Here is a 24988-nt window from a genome sequence, read left to right on the forward strand (position 1 = left end):
ACTATAAATTATTTAACATATGATAAACATGTTTAAGATATCTTGATTATACCGAATTTTGACATCGCAATGGATCAAAATGATAGAGAAGCAAATATGCAGGACGAGAAAAATTATTTTCCTTTTGGAAATGAAAACTATATTTTAATGATAGAAGTAATTAAAAGAGAATAAGAATATATACTATATATGGTACTTCAAATATATTTATGTTCAAATAGACTTCCCCTATTATTTGTAGTTATGCTTAAATAGGGACTTCCCTAGTATTTGCATTATGAGTTGAACCGTCAACCATCATCATTTAATCAGAGAATTGGACCTCCGTCTAAATGGCAAGCAGCTCATTATGTCTGCGTAATCGGCAGCAAATCAATAATTGTCTGAAGAATCCCCGGAAGAGTTTTTGCAATGTAACATATGTGACGGAATCGGAAGCTCATTATGTGTGCGACATTATGGTGTAACATAGTAAACAAATTTCAATCAAGAAAACCCAAGTTCCTGAAATTAATAAAGTCAATGGGGGTGCCTCACGCCCGTCTTCTCATTCTAACATGAGCAAAGATAAAGGGATCGACGGAGCGTTTGACATTTCCACAACCATAATTTGAAACAGTATTTTTTTTTTAAATCATTGAGGTAAACCCTGTAAAAACTTGAAATATTTCCTCGACTCATCACCCAGCACTTCAGCATTCAGCATTCGGCAAACTCAATTCAACTCAAAACACTAAAACTGTAACATAAACGTGTTCAGTTTAGCCAAAATCCCATAAAAAAGACTGCTACAAAAGTTTTGCCCAGCAAAAATAACACCATGACATGACAGGAAAAAACAATAACTCCCGGTTCCAAAGATTACACCTACAAGAAATGACTAATTTCAAGCTTTACTTCTCAGATGAATTTGGTCCCCTCTTCTTTCCAAAGCCAACAACTGCAAGTAAACCCAACGAAAACAATGTAATCAATCCTGGCGAAACTTTATATTACGAAATGTAGTATGAAATCTTCAAACATATTTCGCCATTGTCATGTTCAATAAACCATTAAGGCGAGACATGTGAAGTATAACACGAGATTTGAAACGAAAAAGCATACCCAAAACACAGGTAAGAAATTTTACAGATATTCCATATAAGAGGGACAACGTCAAACACAATTCCCAATGCATAAACTGATAAACAACATCAAGATAATATCTTTATGCAGTACCCATAAATCAAAGTATACACCCATAGACAGGATTTGCTCTGCATTGAAATAACTCGATACCAAATTCAATATTCCTAATTTCCTAAGCCCCTCACAGTCTGAAAAATGGAATTAGGATTGAAAACTATGACTACATTAATAGATTCCGAAGTATATACTCAAACTATCCCAATTAGTTAAGCATTAGCCTTGATTGTTGTGAAAATGATATAATAACAGCTATATGATTCAAAATTTATAGATTTTAAAACTAGTCAAGTTGGGTGGATTCCTCAAATGCTTCAATTCATATGCAACATAAATAAACTCTACCAAAGCAACAATTTCAAGTTACAAATGATCAAACTCAATATGCACGATGAATAACAAAGCTCACACAAATGAAGGAAAATAAGTGCAAAGTTAGGATTACCGGCAGTGACGAAACGGCGGTTGTATTGCATACGCTTGTGAGCACGGCCGCGGGGTTTCTTCTTCTTGTCTTGCTTCGCCACCTTCGGCGTCTGTCCTCTCACCTTCCCAGCACGTGCCAGTGACCCGTGTACCTTACCTGAAAATATTCCAAATCAGGCGCCGATTCTAGATACAAATCAAGGGTAAACAGGAAATTAGATCGTATATTTCAGAACCCATTATCGATCGATTTTCCTGAGACGCAGAGAAAGCTCGGAGTGATAAGTAGCTACCACCTCAGCGACAGAGGCGAAAGATGGAAGTTTTTTTAGGGTTAAGACTTTTCTGCGCTCATGTCGAGAGTAACGGACTTTCGGGTTTGCGATTTGGGCCTTCGCTTAAATAATATAGAAATTTGTAATCCAAATTTTTATTCAACTGGCCCAGCCCACGATGGAACTTCTTACATAAAACCTATTCAGCTTATATTTGGAAACATTATGAATCCAGATTGCAAGACAAATATTGTTGTTTTATAGTTGGTTCTAATATATTTACTGCTAAATCAACATGGTTTAGATATTAATAGGAAAACTCGCATAATTTGTTATTTCAGTATTGATTGATAGAAATAAACATCAAAGTCGAAAATTCAAGCCAGGAGCAAAAATAATAATCTCATCTTTTACTTGTAGAGAACAGCATACAATTCACGTAAAAGGATCTTTCCTCGCTTCTCTAAGTCTCCACCACTAAATAAATTTTATTAGGTAAATCAGAATCCAAAAAAGAATTTTGTTTACAGGTTTTATATAAATCATGGTTTGCGCAACTGGCAAGCTTTGGGTACGAGAGGTCCCGAATGACTTGCATGGCTTTTAAAGGCTTACATTATGGGACACTTTCTGAATATCCCGACTCTTGTCCCATTTTTTTTAGCTCTGTTGTACTCCATGATTTGAAAGTTCAACCAAAAGTTATTTTACCCTAAAAAAATTTGACTTCAATGGCAGAAGAAATCATATAATATACATAATCAAATCGATCACATGCAAGAAACGAAAATAAATTAAATTTACAAGAGTAGGTCTCTTATGAGACGGTCTCACCAATCTTTATCTGTGAGACAGGTAAACTCTACCGATATTCACAATAAAAAATAATACTCTTAGCATAAAAAAATAATACTTTTTCATGGGTGACCCAAATAAGTGATCTTTCTCACCAAATACGACCCGTGAGACCGTCTCACATAAGTTTTTGTCAATTTACAAATATTACGCACCATATAAATTATATTATCTTCAATTGAACTTATCCATTGGTCGGGACGTATATGATCATATGATTGTCGATGTCACGTGCGATATCTTTATATACAAATATGAAAATAAAATATTGAGATTTACGTAAAAAAAACAATTAAAAATTATTAAGATAAAAATCACGAACACAATTAAAAGAATTCTATTATAATATTTTATATTGTACAACAACTTAATGTGTTTTTAAAGATAACATACATTTTTTTTAATACAAAATTCGGGTTTCAGCCAAGTCTGTGAAGGTATGTGAATGTCCCAATTTCAAACGTCTTGGGTTGAAATCATTTCCTTTTTTTTTTTTTGGCAATTCTCTAGCTCGTAAATATGTAGTTCCGGATGCTCTCTGGTTTGGTCGTACATATTGATTAGTTGTCTTACCTGGGCAGGTACGTTGCGATGCAACCATTGCCTTCCCTCTCCTTGTGGCCGAAACGTTTGCAGCAAAGCAAAAGCTGATATGATATAAAGAAACTTCTTGTATATATGCGCAGGAGGGGGTGTGATAAATAAATAAATAAATATAAATATATATTTATATATAATATACTTTTGATAAACTCACATGAACTGTGTCCACTTAGCACATGTACGTGCATATGCATGTACTTTGTATGTTTTGAGTCACTAATGAAAATCACCTCGTATCACACCTTATTGAAATTTGGACTCATGCCGTTCATCTTAAATGTGCTTTGCGTTGATGAGACTCGCACCTTATTTTTAAATCACAATGTCAAAATATTTTTTTTTATTTCTCTAAAAAATGTAGGATTTTGCTCTGCTTCGTAATCTATGTTCCGCCTGAGTTATTGAATTGTCTCCAACAATTCCTTCGGCCGAGAAAATTTGTTATTTAGAAACAACATTCAACTACGAGCATTAAACTTCGCCAATATTTGGTAAAATTAGAATTGGAAATTTTCGTTTTAATTTGTTATTTTTACTTGCGAATAAGATTTAAGTACTTTACCAAAACCAAAATATTCAATGAATTTCCGAAAATTTAAGCCCAATAATCAAACTTAGCAAATCCAACTTCAGTTTTTATTGCAGCAACACCACGTGAAACATTGCAATAAGCCAGGTAAAACCCGAATCTCTTACAAACGCCGGCATATGGTCATCCCATCACCCACAGGAATTTGACAAATTTGCACGCGAGTGTCCGCGGTCAAATATTTATTCAACTCGATCACAGGTTTCCGAAACGGCAACAATCCCGGTGGAACAGAATCCTCCGGCATCGCCACCGTTCCTGCCCAGAGCGTGTTATCGTATATAACCATCCCGCCGGGTTTCAGAAGTCCTAACAGCTTTTCATGGTAACTCACGTAGTTATGTTTATCAGCATCGACGAAAGCAAAGTCGAATGCATCGTGATTGTCGTGCTGCATCGTGAATGTAAGCGATCAAACAAAAGTTTTGGGAAAGTAAATTCAAAATCATGCAGAGTGTTCTTACATCTTCCAACAGTTTTTCAAGCGCGGGAAGAGCCTCAGCCTCGACAAAATCTATTTTGTGCTCGACACCGGCCTTTTTGATTATGGGCAACCCAATCTCGTACGAGCTTCGATCCGGATCGATGGCCGTGATCTGTAGCACGTATATAATAATTATATATAGCAGTAAACCAAAATCATTCTGATACAAATATCGAATTATTTCGTGTACGTAACCTTTCCATCTTCGGGAATGGTTAGTGCAGTTAGAAGAAGGGAATATCCAGTAAAAACTCCGATTTCAATTGTTCTTTTGGCATTGATGAGTTTCAAGAGTAAGCCCATCAGCTGACCGGAATCAGGATTTGTACCCATTACGGCCCTAGCAAGAATAATCACAAAATGAGTTCCAAAACACCGATGAAAATGGAGTAAGTTCGCATTTAATGAACAGATGAAAGTTACATGGGATGAGTTGAAGTGAGAGCTCTCAACTCTTTGAGAGAGTCTGCCTCGTGTGGATACACACTAGTCTCCAGCAAATACTTTCATCAAACAAAGATACGCAAATTAGTTTTGTGTCAAAAATAAACAAAAAGAAATGCGAAACGGCCTTAGATTAATATTAGCACTAATAGTCTAATGAGCAATTACTTTTAAGACTCTTTTAACGAATTTAATTTCATAATTATTTTATAATCTCGTTATAAATTTTATCAATTAAAATATTGTTATAAACAATGTTTAATTTTTCATTTAGAAAATAAAAAAGAGGTTTAAAAAACTAATTAATTAATTTATATAAATAAAGAAGTCTAAAGAACAAAATTGAACTGTTAATTTACGCATGAAATAGGAAGCGAAATAACTTTTGCTTTGAGAAATAAAATGTTATTTCTCAAGAAGAACAAAATTTGATAGTCTCCAAAATTGAATCCCCACGTTTTTTATTACGTTTTTATGCATGTGTACTTGGTGACTCTGGAATTTACTTCATTTTGGATAATGAATTACTAGAAACCAGAATCAGCTCGTTAAATTTCAAATTTGGACAGAAAACCGAAAACTAATTCTATTCCCAATTTCGGAAAAAGTACCTGATACAAATCATAGTTTCGCAACAACCCAATATCCATCAAGGAGCCAGCTTTAGCTTCAGCTTCCGCTTCCGCTTCCATTGTTGTTGGATGCTCGGAAGGCGAGTGAGACTGGAAATGGTTGCTTTATTATGTATTGAGATTCTTATTTCAAGCCCACGTGTCCTATACTTACCACGTGTGATCCCAACCAACATTCACAACAAAACTTTGTACTTTTTAACCCGACACGCCATTACACATGACACGTGGGATGCTATTATAACTGGTTTTTTTTCATTAATTTTATATCATGTTTTGTTTCAGATTATATTATTTCTAAATTAATTTTATTTGGTTCGGTCTTCCATACAGAAGTTCCAATTCAACTAGTGTTACAAATGTAGACCACCGGAATACAAAAAAAACTTTGGCTCCATTTTCCATTCTCTTCACTTGTGAGAAGGCTAATTTCAATGATAGCAGTGGCAGTGTACGTGGAAGAGCATTTCAAAGATTAACTACAAAAGTTACTCTCAATGTCAAGGCTTTACTGTATGTATATTATAGAAACCCAGAGGATGGAAATCTTACTAGTGGGGAGACTCATCTCCCTTTAGGATGTCGTTTGGTTCAAATGCCTAACGTATCTCAACTGCAAAAAGCAACCGTACAAGTGCCCAAATGCAATTTTATTTGAAGCATTGCCTCGTGACACTTGAAGTTGGTTGGTTGATCCGGAACTACGGCTCCAAAATTTAATCCATTTTGGGTTCCCCCGGCACAAAGCCCACTTTGATTTTGGGCTTGAACTGAAGTGAGCCAAGTAAAAATTTTCTTCTTATCAATCTCTAAAAAAATTTACGCGCCTCATGTCCAAAAAAGATCAGATAGATTTTATTTAGGTAATATGATCGACTAAATCATCTATATCCAATATGTATAATTTAAGGGAAAAAAAATTGCATTTTACTTTTATATATTTGTCGTTTCACAATTTTAGTTATCTGTATTATCAAATTTCTGAGTTAGTTCGCTATATTTGTTTTTTTTTTTTGAAAATTTTAGTTCTTTTCCGACGTGATGTTTATATGATCGTATGCAATGGTGATGTGTATAGTGTCAGATCAAGAATTACAATGGAAAATGACTAAAATTATTAAAAATAAAAAAATGAATGAATCAAACTGGAATCTGTCATATATATAACAAAAAAAAAAACAAACAAACAAAACCAAAAATACAATGTTCACATATATCATAAAATAATATTTAGCCAAAACAGTCATATAGTCAACGGTGCAGAACTACAAATTTGATTTGCATGAGAAACACGACACTGCCCGCGCACGCACAATTATGATAGCATAATCATAATTAAATAATGCAACACAAAACCCACAATTATTTTATATGTTTTTCTAAATATTTTTGTAAAGTCGAGAATTAAATTTTTTTTTTGGAATTTTTTTTGTTCAGGTACATTAAAACGTTAGTACTGCATATTGTGCGTGTCAGTTGTACCTTTAAAAGTATCGTTAAAAATATTGGATGATTTTTTTTTCCCTAAAACTAAAATAATTTTGTGTTTTTTTGGTATTTTCTTTTGAATTTTACATAAATCGATATTTTCATAAAACTTTTTTATGAAAATTGACATTTGATGCCAGCTGAAATGTCAACATTGGTTGAATGATTCTCAAACTCAACATGCTAATAACGTCAAAAGGACGTCCATGTCCAACCTAAATCTCAAGATCAGAAAAAAAAAGTTACTTAAGTCGTTAATAGATATAGTATTCCAAATTATATATTTAAAAATTTTAAGAAAAATGAGATTTGGATAAGATTTGAACATTTCACAAAGCCGTATAATTGTTAGATATTGTCTCAAGTAGTTGACGACTCTAGTTTATCTGTCCTGCTTTGACAGTAACATATATTCGTTCAACAGAGACAATTGTGTTTCTCTGTCGGTCGGAATTAAGTTGCGTAACAGATTTATCATGCCATGATATATAATTAAGTACCGGAAACGGTCTTTAATTTCTTCCATGCCAATATGCCATCAACACTTGTCAAAACTCGAATTCTATCCAGCTAAGATACAACTCTCTGGTTGACTTCCAAATTTTTGTACAGCACAAGCCCAAAATTATAGCTTATCAACCGCCGATTATTAATGTGAAATGATGAAATAAATGAATATTCAGAAGATGGTTGACGAATAGCTAGCAAGCTGGATGCCGATACTAATCGTACTGCCATATCCAATTTAATTTGCAGTGCAAGAAAAGAATTCATCGTCACACATTTGTGTTTTCACACTCTTTTCAAACCGCAAAATCTATGGCACTTTTTTTTTTTAAAAAATATGCATGATAAGTCTCAATCAAAAAAAAAATTAATTAAGCATGTATATTTTGATACTACCCGATATTTATGAAGTTCAAATCTCTTGCTTATTCCATAAACTATCTTATTTCGAAGGATAAATTGCATATATTCCCCTCGTGAAATTCCGAAATTGACGATAACACCTTGTGAAAAAAATAATTTATTAACGTTTCGTGTTTTCAAATTTTGAGCGCACACAACCTTGAAAACATGTACAAACAAGGACACATATGCTCTAGATTTGCAAACATTCAGATGTAATCTATATTTTTGCATGCATGATTTTCAGTAATATCGGGATTTCATGGTAGTATAATACAATTTTCTATCTCAAACCATGATAAGCAGGATATTCATCACAACTTTTTTTGATTATTAAATATTTATCACATATATTACATGTAATTGCTTAAATCTTTGGATACGTGATAAATACAGGCATTAATCGAGGTAGTACAAGATGTAGCATAAAACATAACGGGAAGAATTACATCATTCTTCGAATTCATCTTCTTAATTAATAAAGAAAAAGATTAAAATTTAACCAAATTAAAACAACAGAAGGGTCAATTTATTATTCTCCATCAATTCTCTTCATAAATTTTCTACTAATTATAAAACCATGAATTCTTTTGAGTGCAACATCGAGTGTACGTTCGCTCATGTTTGCAAAGCAAACCCTAAACCATCCGGGCTCGGAACAATGGCAAGAAGATCCCGGAGATATATTCAATTTCACTTCATTCAATATTAATTTCCACAAATCTAGTTCTTGTTCTTTCGTACACTCCTCCAACAAAGGGCTCAAATTCATCCAACAAAACAATCCAGCATTTCCCTTCAAACACTGGATCCCAGAATTTTCCAACCCCGAAACAATCATTTGCTGCCTCTTTTTCAACCTTTCTCGATTCGTTTTAATGTAGTTTTCTGTGAATTTTCGATCCGAAAGCAGTGAAGCGATAAGCTGTTGAGTTTGTGAAGAAATCAAAGTGAAACTAGACATTCTTCTTGCAGTTTTCACGACATGATCATTGTAAGAATAAATGGTGCCAACCCTAAAACCTGGAAGCCCTAAATCTTTGGAAAGGCTATAAACAATGTGCACCCTTTCGGAATCTTGGTATTTTCTCGCCTCGAGAATTTCAGAAACGCTGACAAATTCATCGGAAGAGAATGCTGATCCCGAGTAGATTTCATCCGAGACAAGATGGATGTTTTTGCGCGTAACGAATTCAAGAATCCCTTCGACAACAGTTCGTGTAATCGTTGCGCCCAAAGGGTTTGAGGGATTTGTTATGAGGACTCCTCTAACTTTGACGTTCTTTGACTCGGCTTCGTCGTAGGCTGATTCTAAAGATTCTTGAGTTATTTCGAAATTGTTTGAACTTTTGCAATGAATTGGGATTATATTTACACCAGTTCTCCACCTTAAATCCCTGTCAAACCTGTGGCATTATAGTCCAATTATTGAGTTGGATAAACCTTTTGGGTAGCTTTTTTTTTTTGGAAATTTATTTTAAGCACCTAAACTGAATGTGATTTATATTTTGTGACATTTTCCATTGTATATAATAAATTACGCAATAATTCATTGCATAATATGTACTTAAAAATTGAAAAGAAATAACATTAAGAATACGAAAAGAAATTATTTTTGTGGGGGGAGTAATGAAATATTTTGTTGAAGTAACTATCCAAATAACATTACTAAAAAATATTTATACCCTGGGTAGTAAGGAGTTGGAATAAGCAAAGCATCTCCTGGATCAGCTAAAATGAAAGTTAACAGCTCATTTGCTGCTGTTGCTCCCGCTGTTATAACAATTTTATCGGGGTCGAATTTCGCTCGCCCCCCTCGAATTTGTTCCATAAAGCTTGCCATTGCCTGCAGATATTGAATTTGCAAGCTTGAATGTTAGCTATTATATTGAATATGGCAAAGTATATATCCTTTTCAGACGATCGAGATTAATTTCTTGCGTACCTTTCTGAAAGATTTCAGCCCATGATAATCTTGAAATAGCGCATTCTCTCTAAAGGAGGAAGTTTCCTTTCCCATGTTTGCTGAATGCTTTTCCAGGTATTTCTCCACCAGATCAAATGAAACCTGCAGAAGATCAATTAACAATTGTTCACTAGCTAGTCATAAATGATGGGCGCGCGCACCACCACAAGTTTATTTGGCACAAATTCTAGATAGAAAAAGTTTATATTTTATATCTGAATAATTAAAACATATTATATATATAGTAAGTGTGGTCTCTGCTTGAATTGAAGCGTGAAATCTTGATGTTCATCCCCGGCCTTTCTTGAATTTGATTTGGTTAACACATGCATTTACGATTACTCCACAAATAAAAAATTTAATGATCAAATCTTGACTCCGTCCTAACTCGAATTCGGCTCAAGATTTCTACGATATTCGAACAAAGAACTCACTTGATTTTCTGCGAGTCCCATCTGTATAACTCCAGAGGAGTCGCACAATTCATCATAAGGATTTTCATCATATGCTTTCCAACCAGCAAAATATGGTGAATCTTCACCGTGTGTTTCTGATACAGCAACTTTCGACAATCTAACAGACAAGTACTGCTCATTATCTGCCACCATAGCTAATTAATGTTTGCGAAAAATAATGAATTGTTTTGAGGAAAATTAAAATGGGTTGTCAAAAAGAGAGAAAAGTAGTGCAGAAAAAACAGGTACTGTTTGAAATCTGGAATGAAGCCAATCTATTTGTCAAACTGCCTTTTATATAAAAATTACATGTATCAAGAATTATAATAATAAATATTAAAAAGAAGAAGAAGAAGAATGACAATATTAATGGGGCCATGAATATACATCATGAAATATTTTAAATGGAAAAGAGCCAATTATTGATTCAAAGAAGGAAAAAAACATGAGTGTTGGGGACACCTGTTTGCTACGGAGTACAGTCATATTTTTCAAAGCTTCATAATCTCAATCTCCACGAGATCCACATCAAATATGGTGGTTGAATGTGTACGTGAAATGTGTGCATTATGTATAAAATAATTATTGAATCAACTAAAATTTATATTAATTCGAAATAAAATTTATGTCCAACGTATAAATTTCATTTTTTACTTTCCAAATTCAAATAAAATTCAAGAGTTCATAATATTTATTCGTGTAATTGCATATTTGAATCTATACTATTTCAAATTATATTCTCTAATTTCCATGTATTGGGAAGAAAGAGTATGTCTCTTGTGAGACGGTCTCACGAATCTTTATCGGTGAGACGGGTCAATCATACCGATATTCATAATAAAAAGTAATACTCTTAGATAAAAAATAATTCTTTTTTATGGATTATCCAAATAAGAGATCTATCTCACAAAATACACCCGTGAGACCGTCTTACACAAGTTTTTTCCGGGAAGAAAAACTAGATTTTTGTCCGCTATGTTTATCTATTTGCAATTTTGTTCTATTATGTTATCGAAATTGGGTCTTAGACTCTTAGTCCCGATGTTTCATTTTTTTGACAATGTTTATTTTTTCCGTAATTTTAGTCATTTTTCCATTAAAGTGATTACATGATACCGAATACGTTAGTGTCATATCAGCGTAACCTAGAAAATAGCTAAAATCACAAATAAAAAAAAAGAAAGAAGACTAAAATTGAAATTTGACAATACGAATGGTCAAAATTTGAAAGAGTTCGAATTTTCTGAACTGTACCTCACTGCCCAAATCTACCATCTAAATACACCGTATATACACTCTTTTAACGAATTTCACATCTCTCATCGATTTTTTTTTCCTTTTTGGTTTTAAATCTTTTAAATTCGAGGCATGTATTTTCCGGGATGTGGATGCCATTTTAGTCCCAATATAATTCAGTGTTTGTAATTTCAGTCCTACTATTTTAGGGCTAGAATAAAGATTAATTCTACGTATATAAAATATTTAAACGTTATATTTGCCATGCAAGTTAAATTGTTAAAATGATTAGAAAATTGTGGATATGGTAATTGCAATATGAAGAGCGTAAAGTTAAATAATTAAGAACATCAGACAACTTCAACTTGTTAACAGCTAATGATGTCCGAATATTCATAGTAAAGCGAATATATGCAATATTCTGTGTCTGTTTAACCTAGCAACGTAATCTACTTAATAAGTAGGCTATTTTTGTCGGAGAATATTCATTTGTCATGTACAAAATTTAATTTGTGTTTCGCTTGCAAATTCAGCTATTCATTATACACACGCGTATGTATAATAGATTTGGAGTAGGTCTCTTGTGAGACGGTCTCATGAATCTTTATCTATGAGACGAGTCAAACCTATCGATATTCACAATAAAAAATAATACTCTTAGCATAAAAAGTAATATTTTTTCATGGATGATCAAAATAAGAGATCCGTCTCACAAAATACGACATGTGAAACCGTCTCACGCAAGTTTTTGTCATAGCTTTGTTAAGAATTGGGTGTCCGACTTACAAAACTAATCTAAACTAGTACACCGACGCACGCGTTGCGTGCTTGTATAATATTTTTTATAATTCATTTGATTTATATTTAAATGAGGATCAAAATATAATTATAAGAAATAGTGAGGGACTACACTGTAATTTTGATATATAAATTAAAAAATAAAAAGAATAAAAAAATGACATCTGTGAGAATTGAACCTACAACCTAAACCCATTGCATTAAAATTTGAACATTTTATTAATATATATAATTATTAAAACAGACCATGACACCAAAATTAGTTACTCTAAGTGCCTCAAATTTAATAGAATAGTATAGATAAGCATCTTTTTGTAATATTTTGTAACTTATTTACTCTCTATTAGATGGAACAAATCTTTATTGATAAGATCATTGAATTAATAAAATGTGGCTGAATTTGGTTTGATTCTCAATAAGATTTCATGTTTCAATAATATCAATTTGTTAATGTTTCACCGGCTCATATATTTAAGAGCTGTGCCCATGGCCATGGTTGATGTTAGGCTAGATGAGGCGTGCTTTTTATTCCATTGATTAATTATTTTGAAAGATATATCTCTATGCAATTTTTATATCTGAATGATAAAGAAATGTGTTCAACGTAATATAAAGTAAACCTGCCTGAAAAGTAGTTTGTCTGTTGGATTGAAACCATCAACTTGGGGTGTTGGATTTTATGAAATATTGAACAATATTCTAAATTATTTTAACCCTTAACTCAGACCATCTCCAACCATAAAATCTATTTTGGTGTAAATTTTACACTAAAATAGTGTGATTTCTACACCAAATACAACATTAATCTCCAACCCATTTACTTCAAATCTTACACCAAAAAGAATATTCTCGAAATATTCTTTTTATTTTACATATATTAATCATTATATTTTATTTAATATATTTTTAATTTTGTATTTGTATTAAATTATATTAATTAAAAATCATAAAAAAATTAGTTTTTAAATATTATAATTAAAGTAAATAAATTATTTTATAATTTTTATGATTAAATATCTAATTATTCAAATAATAAAATCAATAATATACTATTATTTAAACAATATTTATAATTTTAAATATAAATAATAATAAATATAGATAAAAAATCAAAAAAATTAAAAAAAAATAAAAAACCCCTGCGCCAAATTCCTAATTTAGACCCCTGCGCCAAATTTGGCGCAGGAGGAAGGGACTGCGCTATTTTGGTTAAATAGCGCAGCCCCCGTTGGAATAATCAAAGTTGCACCAATTACTTTTCTTAAATTTAATGCATTTTTAACGCTTACCTCAAATGCAAAAATTATAACATGTAAGCGACATAAGTGTAAAATTAATACAACAAATATGCTGATGAGAATGCAATAAACACAAAATTTAATTCGTGCGAAAATTAGTTAAATTTTGATTGATTGATAACTGACCAAAATAAACAAATTTGGATTTGGTTTGATCTGCTTTTATCTTTTTGACAAAAAACTCCATAAATTTAGTTTACTTGTAAAAGATTTAAGTTTGATTTCGCGATATTTGATTCAGTTGATAAATGAATTTCGCTATATTCGATTAGGTTGACACACACCTAAGCATGAAAAAAGGAGAAGAAAGAAACACATTTCGACAAGATAACAAAGGAATTTGTAATATTATAAAGATTTAAACAGAGAACTACATGAATATAATGAACAAAGCTTGAATATTTTTCTAGGGATCAATTACATTCACTCATCCCTGAATCATATGAGGGGATGCGGTGAGGATGAATCATGTATATATCAATTGTCAAACAGGTTATTTTCCTCAATAACGAAAGATTGCCATGGTCATTCAACAACTATCAGAACAAAATCAACTCCTCCAACAGCTTTAATTTTCTATATGATGTTATTTGCCTCATCTTTTGTGATCTGTTGCTTCGGTATAACAGGCACTTTCTCGACCAAATCTTTGGCTTCCTTCAATCCCAGAAAGGAACGGATCTCTTTGATCACCTTGAGTTTAGACCCTGCATCAAATTTCTCCAGCTTAACATCAAATGTGGTTTTCTCAGGTTTTTTCTCCTCGGCCTTGGAGGACCCAGAACGTGCCCCACCTTGAGTGCTCAAATCCATTCCTTCTACGGCAATAGATTGTAGCTTAGGAAGCATTAGCTTGTGTCTCTGAGAGCAGGACCAATTTGCAAACGTTCTTCCGGAGGCAGGAAAATAATTCTTTCAGCAAGCTGGACAATCTTGTCAGAAGGAGGGGGTCTTGGTCCGTATGGATCATAGAACTCAGGGTACTTGTATCTTTTCGGCTTGGTTTTGGGATCTCCTGGGACAAAATCATGTTGAAAAGAACGATACTGCACTATCCTGGATTTTCCTCGAAAAGAGGGATTTGAACAGGTAAATCTATAAAGAGTAGCTAGTTCATTATTAGATTGGTGGAAACAGTGGTTCATTGATCAGCGAAGGGTTGAAAGCAGTAAGACAAATCAAAGTTTTCTACTGATGAGCATATGCACCCCTGTATATCATCACATCGACTTCGGCACACCACCGTAGCCTTCAAAGAGAGCAGAAAAAGGAAAAACAGAACCTCAGTGTTTTTTCCTCTAAAACTATAAATTAGCATCACAACAACAATGCTTTTAAAGATCATGTTTCTCAATTCATCATTCTTACACACATAAGATCTAAACATTTTCACACATTTTGGAGCAAGTATCAAACATAAACTACAAACTAGTCCTGTTCCTATTTAATCACTTATTTTACGGAAGTTCAAAATGCGGCGGTAAGAATAAAAGAGCACATCTGGAACAAGGGTTTTGAAGAATAATATCTAGTTAGAAGCCTAGAATAGTTTCAACAATTTCAAGGATTGGATCGTAGGATCCTACAATCTTCATATTGAGGCCTAAAATGCAAAACCTGGATTTACAACATTCAATTGTACATGGATAGAGCAAGGAGTTATTTACCAAGGATAAAACTTCTAGATAAGAAATATTATCATTCAAGATCCTATTTTAAGCTTGTTCTGAAATCCTAAGAAGCCACTTGTTTTGACAACTGTTCGTGTTTATTTGATCTGCGATTCGGTCGCTCAGTAAGATTGTTACATAGGTTCTTAGCAGTAATTTACGCTTTGGGGAAACCATACATATATGTATTAGTATTGTTTGTGAATGATTTTAATGATGACTGAGTTAGTGTCAAGTTCAGTATGATTTATGAAGGTCCTTTCTCTGGTTCCATGGGACGTTTCAAGTGGGGGATTTTCTTCGAGTTGTTTTCCTGCCACATTCGAAAATTGAGGTCGATATTTTTTTTTTTCGAACCTTCAACTTCGAACACTGAGTTGCCGATGACCTTTCTTAGTTCATGTTTTCTGTTTCTAACTTTTTACCAATGTGGTACTCCATTAGTTTTGGTCAGTCAGGAAACATACTGGGAAGCTCGGAAATTTGAAGGAAAATCATGTTAGTACTCCAGACTGATGAGCAGCACTCCACTCGGTGCTAATGTGTTTGTTTTATGCCTGTTTCGTATCAACTGAATGGTTGATCTTCATTCTTGCAGCCCAAATAATACAATGGATGTATAAGCAATGTCAGGAATGTTACGAGTTAGTGTACTTAAAATCTCGTACTTAGTTTTGTTCAAAAAAATTTCTCATATTCAATCCAGCACCGAGGAGACAAAGTTTCTTTAGTCTGCTTAGCAAGGAGTATTCTAGCTTGACATCAAATTATCCCATTTATACGATATGTCATCGTAACGTGTTCTGCTGTGTTCCTCTGATAATAAAGTTCTGTGTTCCGTTTATTAACAAATCTGACGTCCATCTGAAATGTTTTTCATGTGCCTAACAATCCCCATGTAACTTATTTGAAATACCCAAGTAACGGAGCTACTTTAGTCTTTTTCAGGAGAAGTTTTGGGAAGAACACCCTGGGGTAGAAGTTACCATAATGAAGCCGATGTTTCATGGCGGACCTTGGAGGGTATATAGAGGAGAGGTTCCTCGAATACACCAAGGAGTAGTTTGAGGCACTCGCCTCCATTACGTGGTATACGACTTCTTTCTTTGTTCTGAAATAGTGTGTTTATTTTATTTTGTGATGAAAGCCAAACAATCGAACTTACTTCTGAAGTAATTGAATCGATTGAAATTTTCGTAAAATCCAAATTAATGCTACCAATTTTTCACAAAATTTAGTAACTGGACTAATTTTAGAAAATCGATAATACCCATGAATAACTGAAATAATGAAACTAAAATGCATTTTACCGAATCCCAAGCATGCAAAAAACAGCTGAACTAGAAAAGGAAACAAGTAATTGAAGGCATCCAAAAACAAGAAACAACCTCTGTAGGCACGATTTGGATCAATGTCATTCAATCGAATGCAAAATGGCAACAAGCCTCTATATACGTACGTGTTTACATATATACAAGGAATGCAGAAAGAAGATACCGTAAAGCTTTGCTTCCAACTTAGCATTTCATATTACACAAAATGGATTATAAATCAATTGCATTCCTCAAGAACGGCAGACACAAATGCACAACTATAAACGGCTAGTTTTTGGATTAAAAAGTACTACGTGGCAGAAGATTCGGGTCGCTTCTCTTTTGGAGCCGAGAGTCTTTCCAGGTTGAGATCTCCGACACCTTTAGGTGGACCAATGCTGCATCGAGCCGTGTTATGTAATGCAATGGCATCCTTTATTTTCTGAAACTGCCAAAAGTTTTTGGTGGTAGGAAGTCATTTCTTCGATGATCATATGGGCAAAATTCATATAGTAGGTTATATAATATACACAGAAATAAGAGTCTACATATTTCTTTCGCACTTAAATAATAAATACTTATTAACAAATTATGATTGTCTCGCCACAGACCCACAAGCCAACCAAAGCGTGACTCTGCACCATGGCACAAACTTGTGAACATTTTGATGCTTCTACCACAAACCCATGTAAAGACCATGGTATCACCATGTCAACATCGTTTCCTTTCCATTTTTATTGAAACCCGCAGTGGATCTTGCTAGAATAGATCAATTTCACGTCAATCAGGATGACACCAAGACACTTCAATCAATTAGCAATTCAAAATATGTAGTACAGCAGATGCCAAAGAAAAAATTTAGTACAGCATTAACCCAAATCTTCAATGGCCATAGTGTGATCAACTGCAAATTTTTTAACCTCGGGTTTTAACAATAAAACATTTAGTATTTAAAATTTTAGTGGACGAAAATTGACGGAGAACCATGCAGAAGCAGATTTACTTACTTTGGCTAGGGAACAAGAGAAGGCCTCAAGCTGTCCATCTGCCCCACGGTAGAAGTGGAAATTAGGAAGAACCTTTACATTCAAACTTTTGCACATGTGCTTGTTTTCATCAAAATTAACTTTAAGGAACATAATATCTGGATGTTCCTCGGCTGTTCTGCATAGCTGACAACAGAAAACAGAATTACACTTTTGCACTAGATTAAAATTCTGAAGATTTGTTAGTTACAAGAACATATATAATGATGTATTTTATTTGAGGCATGGGTATCACAGGAATTGGTAAATTAATTTCAGTAATGAAGTAATGTTTTCATCCAGTTCCATGAATTCTCATCCTGACTCCAATTAAATCACATAAATTTGACGCGATGCATGCGGGTGTGTCTAATTATTAGATGTCCTTCGCTATCTAACTTGGCATAAGAATGAATAGAGGACCTATATCGTGGAGTATATGACATCAGAGCAGTATCAACACTCCATCTGATTCTATACCTAATAGACACGCTCCAAAGTTCGACCAAATGTAATTACAAATGAAAAAAAAAACCTCCATAGGCAAAGCATTGTCACTCTCTTGAAAGAAGGATAAATACCAATCAAAGCCTATACTGCACAAGAGACGTAAGATACTTGAATGAATATTACCTTAGGAAATAGTGCCCGACAAGAAGCACACCATGTCCCATAGAACTCAACTATAACTAGCTTATCTCCAGCCTGACTCAAGGCATTCAAAAATTCTTGCGTGGAATGAATATCTATCATATTTGGACCCACATTTCTTTCCCACCACTTGGGTGGCTCAGTTTCAGTAACAGTTGCTTGTATCTGATAATAAACACAAAGAGGAGAGACATCATTAACTGAAGAAAGAACGATGTATTATGAGTAATCAGCATGGTTTCATGATTTTTTGATATTGTGATATTCATTGGACAAATTACAAAATGTTAAGAGTTCACCATTCTCATAGAACAAACGCAGAAGGTAGACTGTAGCAAGAATATAAACCATTTTGTCCCAAAAAATCTGAAGCATAATCCAGAACTTGTGGATCATTTTCCTACCGAGTGATCAAATTGTTGGCCACTCATTGCGTGTCATTAGATTTTCTTGTGATGATTTTACTGAGTTGTGTTTCAGGAAACTTAGAACAAAAAAACTGAACAAATGCTATAAATACAATATAAATACAAACAAGTTGTTATGCAAAAAAAACTTCAATCCATGAGGAAAAAATATCTATAAATTAATCTGTTTAAAGGATTTAAAAACCAAAAGTCCAAATACTTCAAGCATTTACTGAAAGTTTGGTTTCAGAAAAAAATAACATTACAATAACCCTGCATTGCTTGGAACCAAAAAAATAAATCAAATGAAAAAGATAACAATACGATGAATAAATTCAATTGTATCAACAATGCAGACCCTAATATTGGTTACTACATGTCAACTATGGGTGTGTTTGGATACATTAACTTTTTTTAAAAAGAGTTTTTTCGGTTTTTGAAAAAAAAAATACTTTGCTAGATTTATCTTTTAAAAATATGCTTAATCTGTCCGAACTCAAAAAATTTGGCTTCTACGCTTTTGCCATTTTTATTTTACATTTTTTTAAAAAAACTTATTTTAACTACTCCATCCAAGTATAAAACCGTTTTTGTTTTTCTTAAAAATGGCACTTAAAAATACTATTTAATAAAGTACTTCTTATACATCCAAACCGACCTTGTATGTTAGAGCTCGTTTCAGGATTCAGCACCATTAAACAATTAATGAGATCCAGACAAATCGGCAAGCATAACCGATGGCAACACTAAACATTAGGTGAATTATAAAAAAACATACGAATTGCGGAGCTTTGTTTCAATTGAATATTGAAGCCGATTTTCTGGCATTCAAACTTTTACAAGAACTTTGACAGAAAATCATCTAAGCATTTTCCTTCTTTGTCGAAGACTCGTCATTTTTCCAAAAGAAAAAAAAAGGGCAAAATGCCTAATACATTACATTTTCATCTAAACCAAATCCATATTGACCATACTAGTACCATCAGGTTACAAGAATGTGGATTACAGAGAAAATGAACCCTCCCTGATGTATTATTTGGTTGAGGGTAAATGTCCCTGAAGCATGCAAGAAGGATTGTATTTTGTGAACAAACAAAAAATTGGGCTAACTACAAGCTGTTGCATTAAAAATAGCATCTTTATCTAGATAACCTAACCACCAGTAAGAACTTACCAATCTACTATTTATTGAACCGCTGAAGGGAACAATTAAAACAACAAAGAATTCACAACATTGCTCAGATATACGTCCAGACAACATTAATTCTGATAACTTGACGATCATGTGCACAACGTAACATCAGTTAGTTACCAATGGTAAAAATCAAGAACTCACCATCTGAAATCATCAAGAAAAAAAAGGTGGTAACAGAGACAATTTGCATCAATAGAGAATTTCATCCTATTCTAAGTCGACTAAATTCCAACTAAAAGAACGAAAAATTGCAAATTATCCTCCAAGCTCACAACAAAATGAAAGTTCAAGAAAGTTGAAGCCTTTACCTTGAAAGATGCTAGTTCCTTGCTGGATTTGAAGGGATTTGGGGGTAAAAATTCACCAGCAAGAGATGAGATATCTGAAACAGATAAAATCCTTCTGTGTAATCTTTGGCTGAAAGAAAGGGCCCTTTTAGATGAATTCAAAGACGAAGAAAAAGCGGTTACAATAGAAGAAGAAAAGCTCATAGAATTGCAAGACAATTTCATCAAATCGGCCATTAAACACACAGACAAGTATGTCAAGAACAAGAAATTCTTTTTTTACAGTTGGGTTTGTGCGGGAAATATATATTTGCTCTTTTTGCTCTATAGGCGTCAGAGTACTTGTGTGCTACATCAAAGGAAAAGAAAAAAAGGGAGATTTTAGTTAATTATTTTTTCAGACGACGAACTGTCGAAAATATTATTTTTTACTAATTATTTTGTATACGCAGTCCATGTGTATACAGTTTTTTTTTTATCATTATCGATTGATTAAAATGAAATTTGACAAATTATAGAGAGACTAAATTGATATTTGAATTGTTGAAATAAAAAAATAAAATAAAAGTGTGGGTTGAAATTACAAAAAACAAAAATATAATATTATTATCATATAAGGTACCGTTTGGTTCAAGTACTTGTAAGTACTAATATAAACAGTCATATCATATCACTTGTTTTGTACAAGTATTACTTATCTCGATCAATCAAATTATTAATTATTTATTTCACATCAATCAAATTCGTAATAATTTATCTCACATAAATCAAATCAATAATATAAAATTACGATATTACCCTTAATAAATAATATCATTAATATTCTATTAATATTTTGAACAATGACAAAATGATAATATCATATTATCTCAAATTTAATCAATCAAATTAATTAAATCAAACACTATATTAACTATCATTTTCTATTTATTTTATTATTACAAAATATTATTTATCTCCATATTATATATCTCATACCATGAACCAAACGGTATAGGGTAAAATTGGAAGAAAAAGTTGGTGTCCCTAGTTAGTTACTGTTATGTCCTCACTCTTGATAAAATAGAATAGATTATAAAAATTAATTTTTATTAGTTATAATATTACATAATATATATTTATTTGAGTAAAAAATATTCCAATATTTTGTTAAATAAATTACCAACAGAAAATAATAACCTTGGCATGCTCTGTGATTAGTATGGGGTAATAGAAAAGAAATATCCAATATTTTGTTAAATAAATTAATTATATTTTGCATAAAAGCAAAAATAAAACTCAAATACTAATTTTTGGGCCCAAATATAAATTCTCGGTAAATCGAACAAAACACATTCCCTCATCTCTCCTTAATTCGAAGTCGTTTTACCGTTTCTCCATCTCCATCTTCCTCAAGCACTGGGAACTACTGCTTCTTTCACAGCAAAAAATGGCTGCATACATGAGCATGGGAGAAGCCAACCGACGAATTAATGAATACCTAAATAGCTTCTCCGATGCCGTTTCATATCAGGATGGTAATTCCCTGAGCCGGCTGCTCTCCGTCTCCTCCGACTCCGCCTCCCTCCTCTCCCTCGCCGATGCCCTCAACGTCTTCCAGGTTTTATTTAGCTTGTTAAATGTATTGTTTTTATAAAAAAAATTATTTTTTATGGAAAATGCATGAATATGTGATGTTATTCATCATCTACTTGAAGTGATTTGGGCGTAAATTTGATGTTGTGGTTCAGTTCTTACGACCGAATTGTGTGGGAATTTGTATTGGAAAAGAATAAACTTTGCTTATAGGATGTAGATTGTATTTGTGGTTGCAGGTGGATGATATGCTTATTATATTATTTTTCCATATGTATTTGTGGATCGTTCTTCACTTGTATATGTGATCAATAATGTTATATTTTAATTTGCTTCTTGACAGGATGCTAATAGAGTGATTAGGCAATCCGAGAAGCATTCTCAGTATACAGACATTCTATTACCGATATTCCGGGCTTTGCAGAGTTATCGACTTGGAAATCTGGTTGAATCTTACATGGCTTTTGAAAGAGCATCCAAGTAAGTCGATCTGTTGATGAACTTTTTCCATACGAATAAACTGTATGATTGGTGGTAAATGCCCTAATGATGGAAAATTGTAGTGCTTTTATTCAGGAGTTTCGAAATTGGGATTCGGCCTGGGCTTTGGAAGCGTTGTATGTTATTGCGTATGAAATTAGGATTCTTGCTGAGAGGGTAAATATTATAAAATGTATCTCTCTTTGTGTAAATTAACGAGCATTAGAATAATCAGAAGGCGTGTGAACTGTTTTTGTTATTATTTGATTTGAAGGCTGATATAGAGTTAGCTTCATTTGGGAAAACCCCAGAGAAGTTGAAAGGTGCTGGCTCTTTCCTCATGAAAGTGTTTGGCGTTCTTGCTGGAAAGGGACCAAAACGTGTGGGAGCTCTATATGTAACTTGTCAACTTTTTAAAATATATTTCAAGCTCGGGACAGTCCATTTATGTCGCAGTGTGATACGAAGTATTGAGACGGCTAGAATTTTTGACTTCGAGGAGTTTCCTGTCAGGGATAAGGTCACTTACATGTATTACACTGGTCGTTTGGAGGTATACAATGAAAACTTTCCGGCTGCTGACCATAAATTATCATATGCATTAACACACTGCAATGATCGGAAAGAAGAAAACATAAGGTCCGGTTAGTGCCTACGTTTTTTTACGTCTTTAACAAATCTTGATGGGGTAGAATTTGGAATACCTCAAAGCATTCCTATTTCCTAGTTTAGTTACTATGAACCTAAATTTCAACGGTAGATCTAGTGCACAAAAAGGCGTGATTCGCAATTATGCTGATCCTTTCAATATATCACTCTTTAGCTTTCTCTTCCTCTTAGCTCTGAGCGAGACAGTTTTCTTGCAAGTATGAAATTGATTATTTGTGGAATACCACGGGTTTTACTAGAGTTCATCTAATTTGTTTATTTCAAAGTTCTAGCTGCTTAAGTTGCATTGTTTAGTTCCCAATTTCAGGATGATGCTGAAATTTTTTATACTTGTGAAGCTTTTAGTAGACATCTGGATCGTTTGTATGCTGCTTCACTAACCATTTGATATTGTTATTTAGGATGATTCTGAAATATCTTATACCAGTGAAGCTTTCAATAGGCATTTTACCTAGGGATTCACTTCTTCAAAAGTTTAACTTGAATGAGGTATGAACTCTCTACTTAATCGTTGTTTTGCATATTGGAGGACGTGTACACCACCAGAACTATGGTCGCACATCTTTTTATATTACATAACTAGTCCGCCATACCTTTGGTTTGCTTGTTGTAGCTTTTGCTTCTGTGACATAACTATCGATTCTTTCAAACATGCATTGAAGGTGCATCTCTCACCATTATCAGCGAAATTCAGCACTCATTGTGATGGCGATAATCTTCACCTCATGAATATTGCTATAGCTGCGGAAAGAAACAATATATATTCATTCACCGGGAGGAAAAGGTTGAAAAAAATGAGATAGATATCGAAACGGTAGTAGCACATTCAGTTAAAGAGTGAACAGTGAGAAAATAATATCTCAAGGATTTCTGAACATTAAATGCTCTGAAGCCTTGGGACAACACTATTTAATCAGATCTATGCAGTCAATTTGATGCATCCTATTAAGAGAAGATTTCACGAGTTCTCTGGCAGTATGGTTAAAAGTATCTTTTTTCCTGACAAACAATTAAAGAGAGAGCCTGAAGTTTAAGTCGTAAAGGTTTGAACAATGGATTTATGCACAAAGAGAATAACATTTTTGAGTAGCCTAATTAACTCTATTTAAGAAATTACTTGTGCAATGAACTTGATGTGCTACCTATTTGTGATGTCTGTAAAATGAACGTGGCGGTTATATTTCCTAGGGAATAAAAATATGCTTTGGTAGTTGTCTCAAAATAAATTATTTACTACTTTAAACTATTGCAGTACTGCGATGTTGTGCTTGCTCTCAGGAGAGGTGATCTTCGACTTTTAAGACATGCCCTTCAGGAACACGAGGACAGGTATCTTCAGATTCCTTGAACACAGATCGGTGTGTATTACGATGATTAATCTCTCTTTGAATGCTTGACAATAAATATCATTATCAGGTTCTTGAGATCCGGGGTTTATCTCGTTCTAGAGAAGTTAGAACTCCAAGTTTACCAACGATTGATTAAAAAAATGTAAGTTACCACACATCAACATAGTTTAAATGAAACTAGCATCCAGTTTAAACATCTATTTTGAACCTTTCTGGCAGCTACATCATTCAAAAGCAGAAGGATCCGAATAAAGCTCACCAGATCAAGTTAGATGTAATTGTTAAAGCGCTAAAATGGCTCGAGATCGACATGGATCTTGATGAGGTACTTTTCCTCAAACATTAGGCCCTCGATTTATCTCGAGTTTCTTCTCTTTGATACTCTTTTTCTTGCTTAGGTGGAGTGCATAATGTCCATTCTAATATACAAGAATCTCGTGAAAGGGTATTTTGCTCACAAGAGCAAAGTTGCGGTTCTGAGCAAACAAGACCCGTTCCCTAAATTAAACGGCAAACCTGTTAACACGTAGATATACATCAAAATCTGCTATTCCAGTAGTCCACAATGTCAGCTTTAGTTCCTTACCATGTCCGAAATCTACTTTCTATTACGTTACAAGGGGTCGGTTTGGGGCTTCTCCCAATCCACATTTGTAATAACATTGTCATTCTCCGTTATAAAAATTATTTGTGTGTTTTCTTTTTCTTTTTCTTTTTCCAAATT

At 33.5% G+C, this 24988-nt stretch overlaps 5 protein-coding genes and 1 pseudogene across 5 annotated transcripts; 1 reads left to right on the forward strand and 5 right to left on the reverse strand.

Annotated features, from left to right (window-relative positions):
• Positions 1 to 719: 719 nt before the first annotated feature.
• LOC142544592 (small ribosomal subunit protein eS30z/eS30y/eS30x) lies at positions 720 to 2005 on the reverse strand. Its single transcript, XM_075651625.1, has 3 exons — positions 1848 to 2005; positions 1631 to 1768; positions 720 to 940 (listed from the first exon to the last, which is right to left on the reverse strand). Exons 1-3 carry the CDS (start codon positions 1849 to 1851, stop codon positions 894 to 896), a joined length of 189 nt encoding a protein of 62 aa, XP_075507740.1. The 5' UTR covers positions 1852 to 2005; the 3' UTR covers positions 720 to 893.
• A 1893-nt stretch (positions 2006 to 3898) lies between these two features.
• On the reverse strand, positions 3899 to 5582 carry LOC142544593 (cation-dependent phenylpropanoid and flavonoid 8-O-methyltransferase 1-like). The gene is made up of 5 exons (XM_075651626.1): positions 5473 to 5582; positions 4841 to 4920; positions 4613 to 4757; positions 4398 to 4529; positions 3899 to 4324 (listed from the first exon to the last, which is right to left on the reverse strand). Exons 1-5 carry the CDS (start codon positions 5551 to 5553, stop codon positions 4037 to 4039), a joined length of 726 nt encoding a protein of 241 aa, XP_075507741.1. The 5' UTR covers positions 5554 to 5582; the 3' UTR covers positions 3899 to 4036.
• A 2840-nt stretch (positions 5583 to 8422) lies between these two features.
• Positions 8423 to 10551, reverse strand: LOC142547210 (1-aminocyclopropane-1-carboxylate synthase 7-like). The gene is made up of 4 exons (XM_075655378.1): positions 10291 to 10551; positions 9836 to 9958; positions 9576 to 9736; positions 8423 to 9296 (listed from the first exon to the last, which is right to left on the reverse strand). Exons 1-4 carry the CDS (start codon positions 10462 to 10464, stop codon positions 8423 to 8425), a joined length of 1332 nt encoding a protein of 443 aa, XP_075511493.1. The 5' UTR covers positions 10465 to 10551.
• Positions 10552 to 14042: 3491 nt separating this feature from the next.
• On the reverse strand, positions 14043 to 15392 carry LOC142544594 (uncharacterized; annotated as a pseudogene).
• A 1298-nt stretch (positions 15393 to 16690) lies between these two features.
• LOC142545626 (thioredoxin-like 2, chloroplastic) lies at positions 16691 to 20568 on the reverse strand. The gene is made up of 4 exons (XM_075652900.1): positions 20213 to 20568; positions 18285 to 18467; positions 17634 to 17798; positions 16691 to 17074 (listed from the first exon to the last, which is right to left on the reverse strand). The coding sequence occupies exons 1-4, from the start codon at positions 20426 to 20428 to the stop codon at positions 16937 to 16939; spliced, it is 702 nt and encodes a 233-aa protein (XP_075509015.1). The 5' UTR covers positions 20429 to 20568; the 3' UTR covers positions 16691 to 16936.
• Positions 20569 to 21516: 948 nt separating this feature from the next.
• On the forward strand, positions 21517 to 24966 carry LOC142545627 (enhanced ethylene response protein 5). The gene is made up of 9 exons (XM_075652901.1): positions 21517 to 21791; positions 22110 to 22246; positions 22330 to 22423; positions 22521 to 22885; positions 23317 to 23404; positions 24168 to 24244; positions 24332 to 24406; positions 24484 to 24589; positions 24663 to 24966. Exons 1-9 carry the CDS (start codon positions 21621 to 21623, stop codon positions 24792 to 24794), a joined length of 1245 nt encoding a protein of 414 aa, XP_075509016.1. The 5' UTR covers positions 21517 to 21620; the 3' UTR covers positions 24795 to 24966.
• The last annotated feature ends 22 nt before the right edge of the window (positions 24967 to 24988 follow it).

This window comes from Primulina tabacum, chromosome 5 (assembly GCF_025594145.1).
Source record: "Primulina tabacum isolate GXHZ01 chromosome 5, ASM2559414v2, whole genome shotgun sequence".
Lineage (NCBI taxonomy): Eukaryota > Viridiplantae > Streptophyta > Magnoliopsida > Lamiales > Gesneriaceae > Primulina > Primulina tabacum.

Bases quoted from the DNA above. Each gene is read 5' to 3' on its own strand.
- LOC142544592 (XM_075651625.1), bottom strand. The intron at 941-1,630 runs GTAATCCTAACT...GTTTACTTGCAG, and splicing joins CCGCCGTTTCGTCACTGCCG to TTGTTGGCTTTGGAAAGAAG.
- LOC142545626 (XM_075652900.1), bottom strand. From the start codon at position 20,428: ATGGCCGATTTGATGAAATTGTCTTGCAATTCTATGAGCTTTTCTTCT. The intron at 18,468-20,212 runs GTAAAGGCTTCA...GTTTATTATCAG, and splicing joins AGGAACTAGCATCTTTCAAG to ATACAAGCAACTGTTACTGA. The intron at 17,075-17,633 runs GTAAGTAAATCT...AACTTTTGGCAG, and splicing joins TCTCTTGTTCCCTAGCCAAA to TTTCAGAAAATAAAGGATGC.
- LOC142544593 (XM_075651626.1), bottom strand. From the start codon at position 5,553: ATGGAAGCGGAAGCGGAAGCTGAAGCTAAAGCTGGCTCCTTGATGGAT. The intron at 4,921-5,472 runs GTACTTTTTCCG...GTTTGATGAAAG, and splicing joins GAAACTATGATTTGTATCAG to TATTTGCTGGAGACTAGTGT. The intron at 4,325-4,397 runs GTAAGAACACTC...TTCACGATGCAG, and splicing joins TTGAAAAACTGTTGGAAGAT to CACGACAATCACGATGCATT.
- LOC142547210 (XM_075655378.1), bottom strand. From the start codon at position 10,464: ATGGTGGCAGATAATGAGCAGTACTTGTCTGTTAGATTGTCGAAAGTT. The intron at 9,959-10,290 runs GTGAGTTCTTTG...GATCTTCTGCAG, and splicing joins TGGGACTCGCAGAAAATCAA to GTTTCATTTGATCTGGTGGA. The intron at 9,297-9,575 runs GTATAAATATTT...ATAATGCCACAG, and splicing joins CCAACTCCTTACTACCCAGG to GTTTGACAGGGATTTAAGGT.
- LOC142545627 (XM_075652901.1), top strand. From the start codon at position 21,621: ATGGCTGCATACATGAGCATGGGAGAAGCCAACCGACGAATTAATGAA. The intron at 21,792-22,109 runs GTTTTATTTAGC...GCTTCTTGACAG, and splicing joins ATGCCCTCAACGTCTTCCAG to GATGCTAATAGAGTGATTAG. The intron at 24,590-24,662 runs GTACTTTTCCTC...TTTCTTGCTTAG, and splicing joins TCGACATGGATCTTGATGAG to GTGGAGTGCATAATGTCCAT.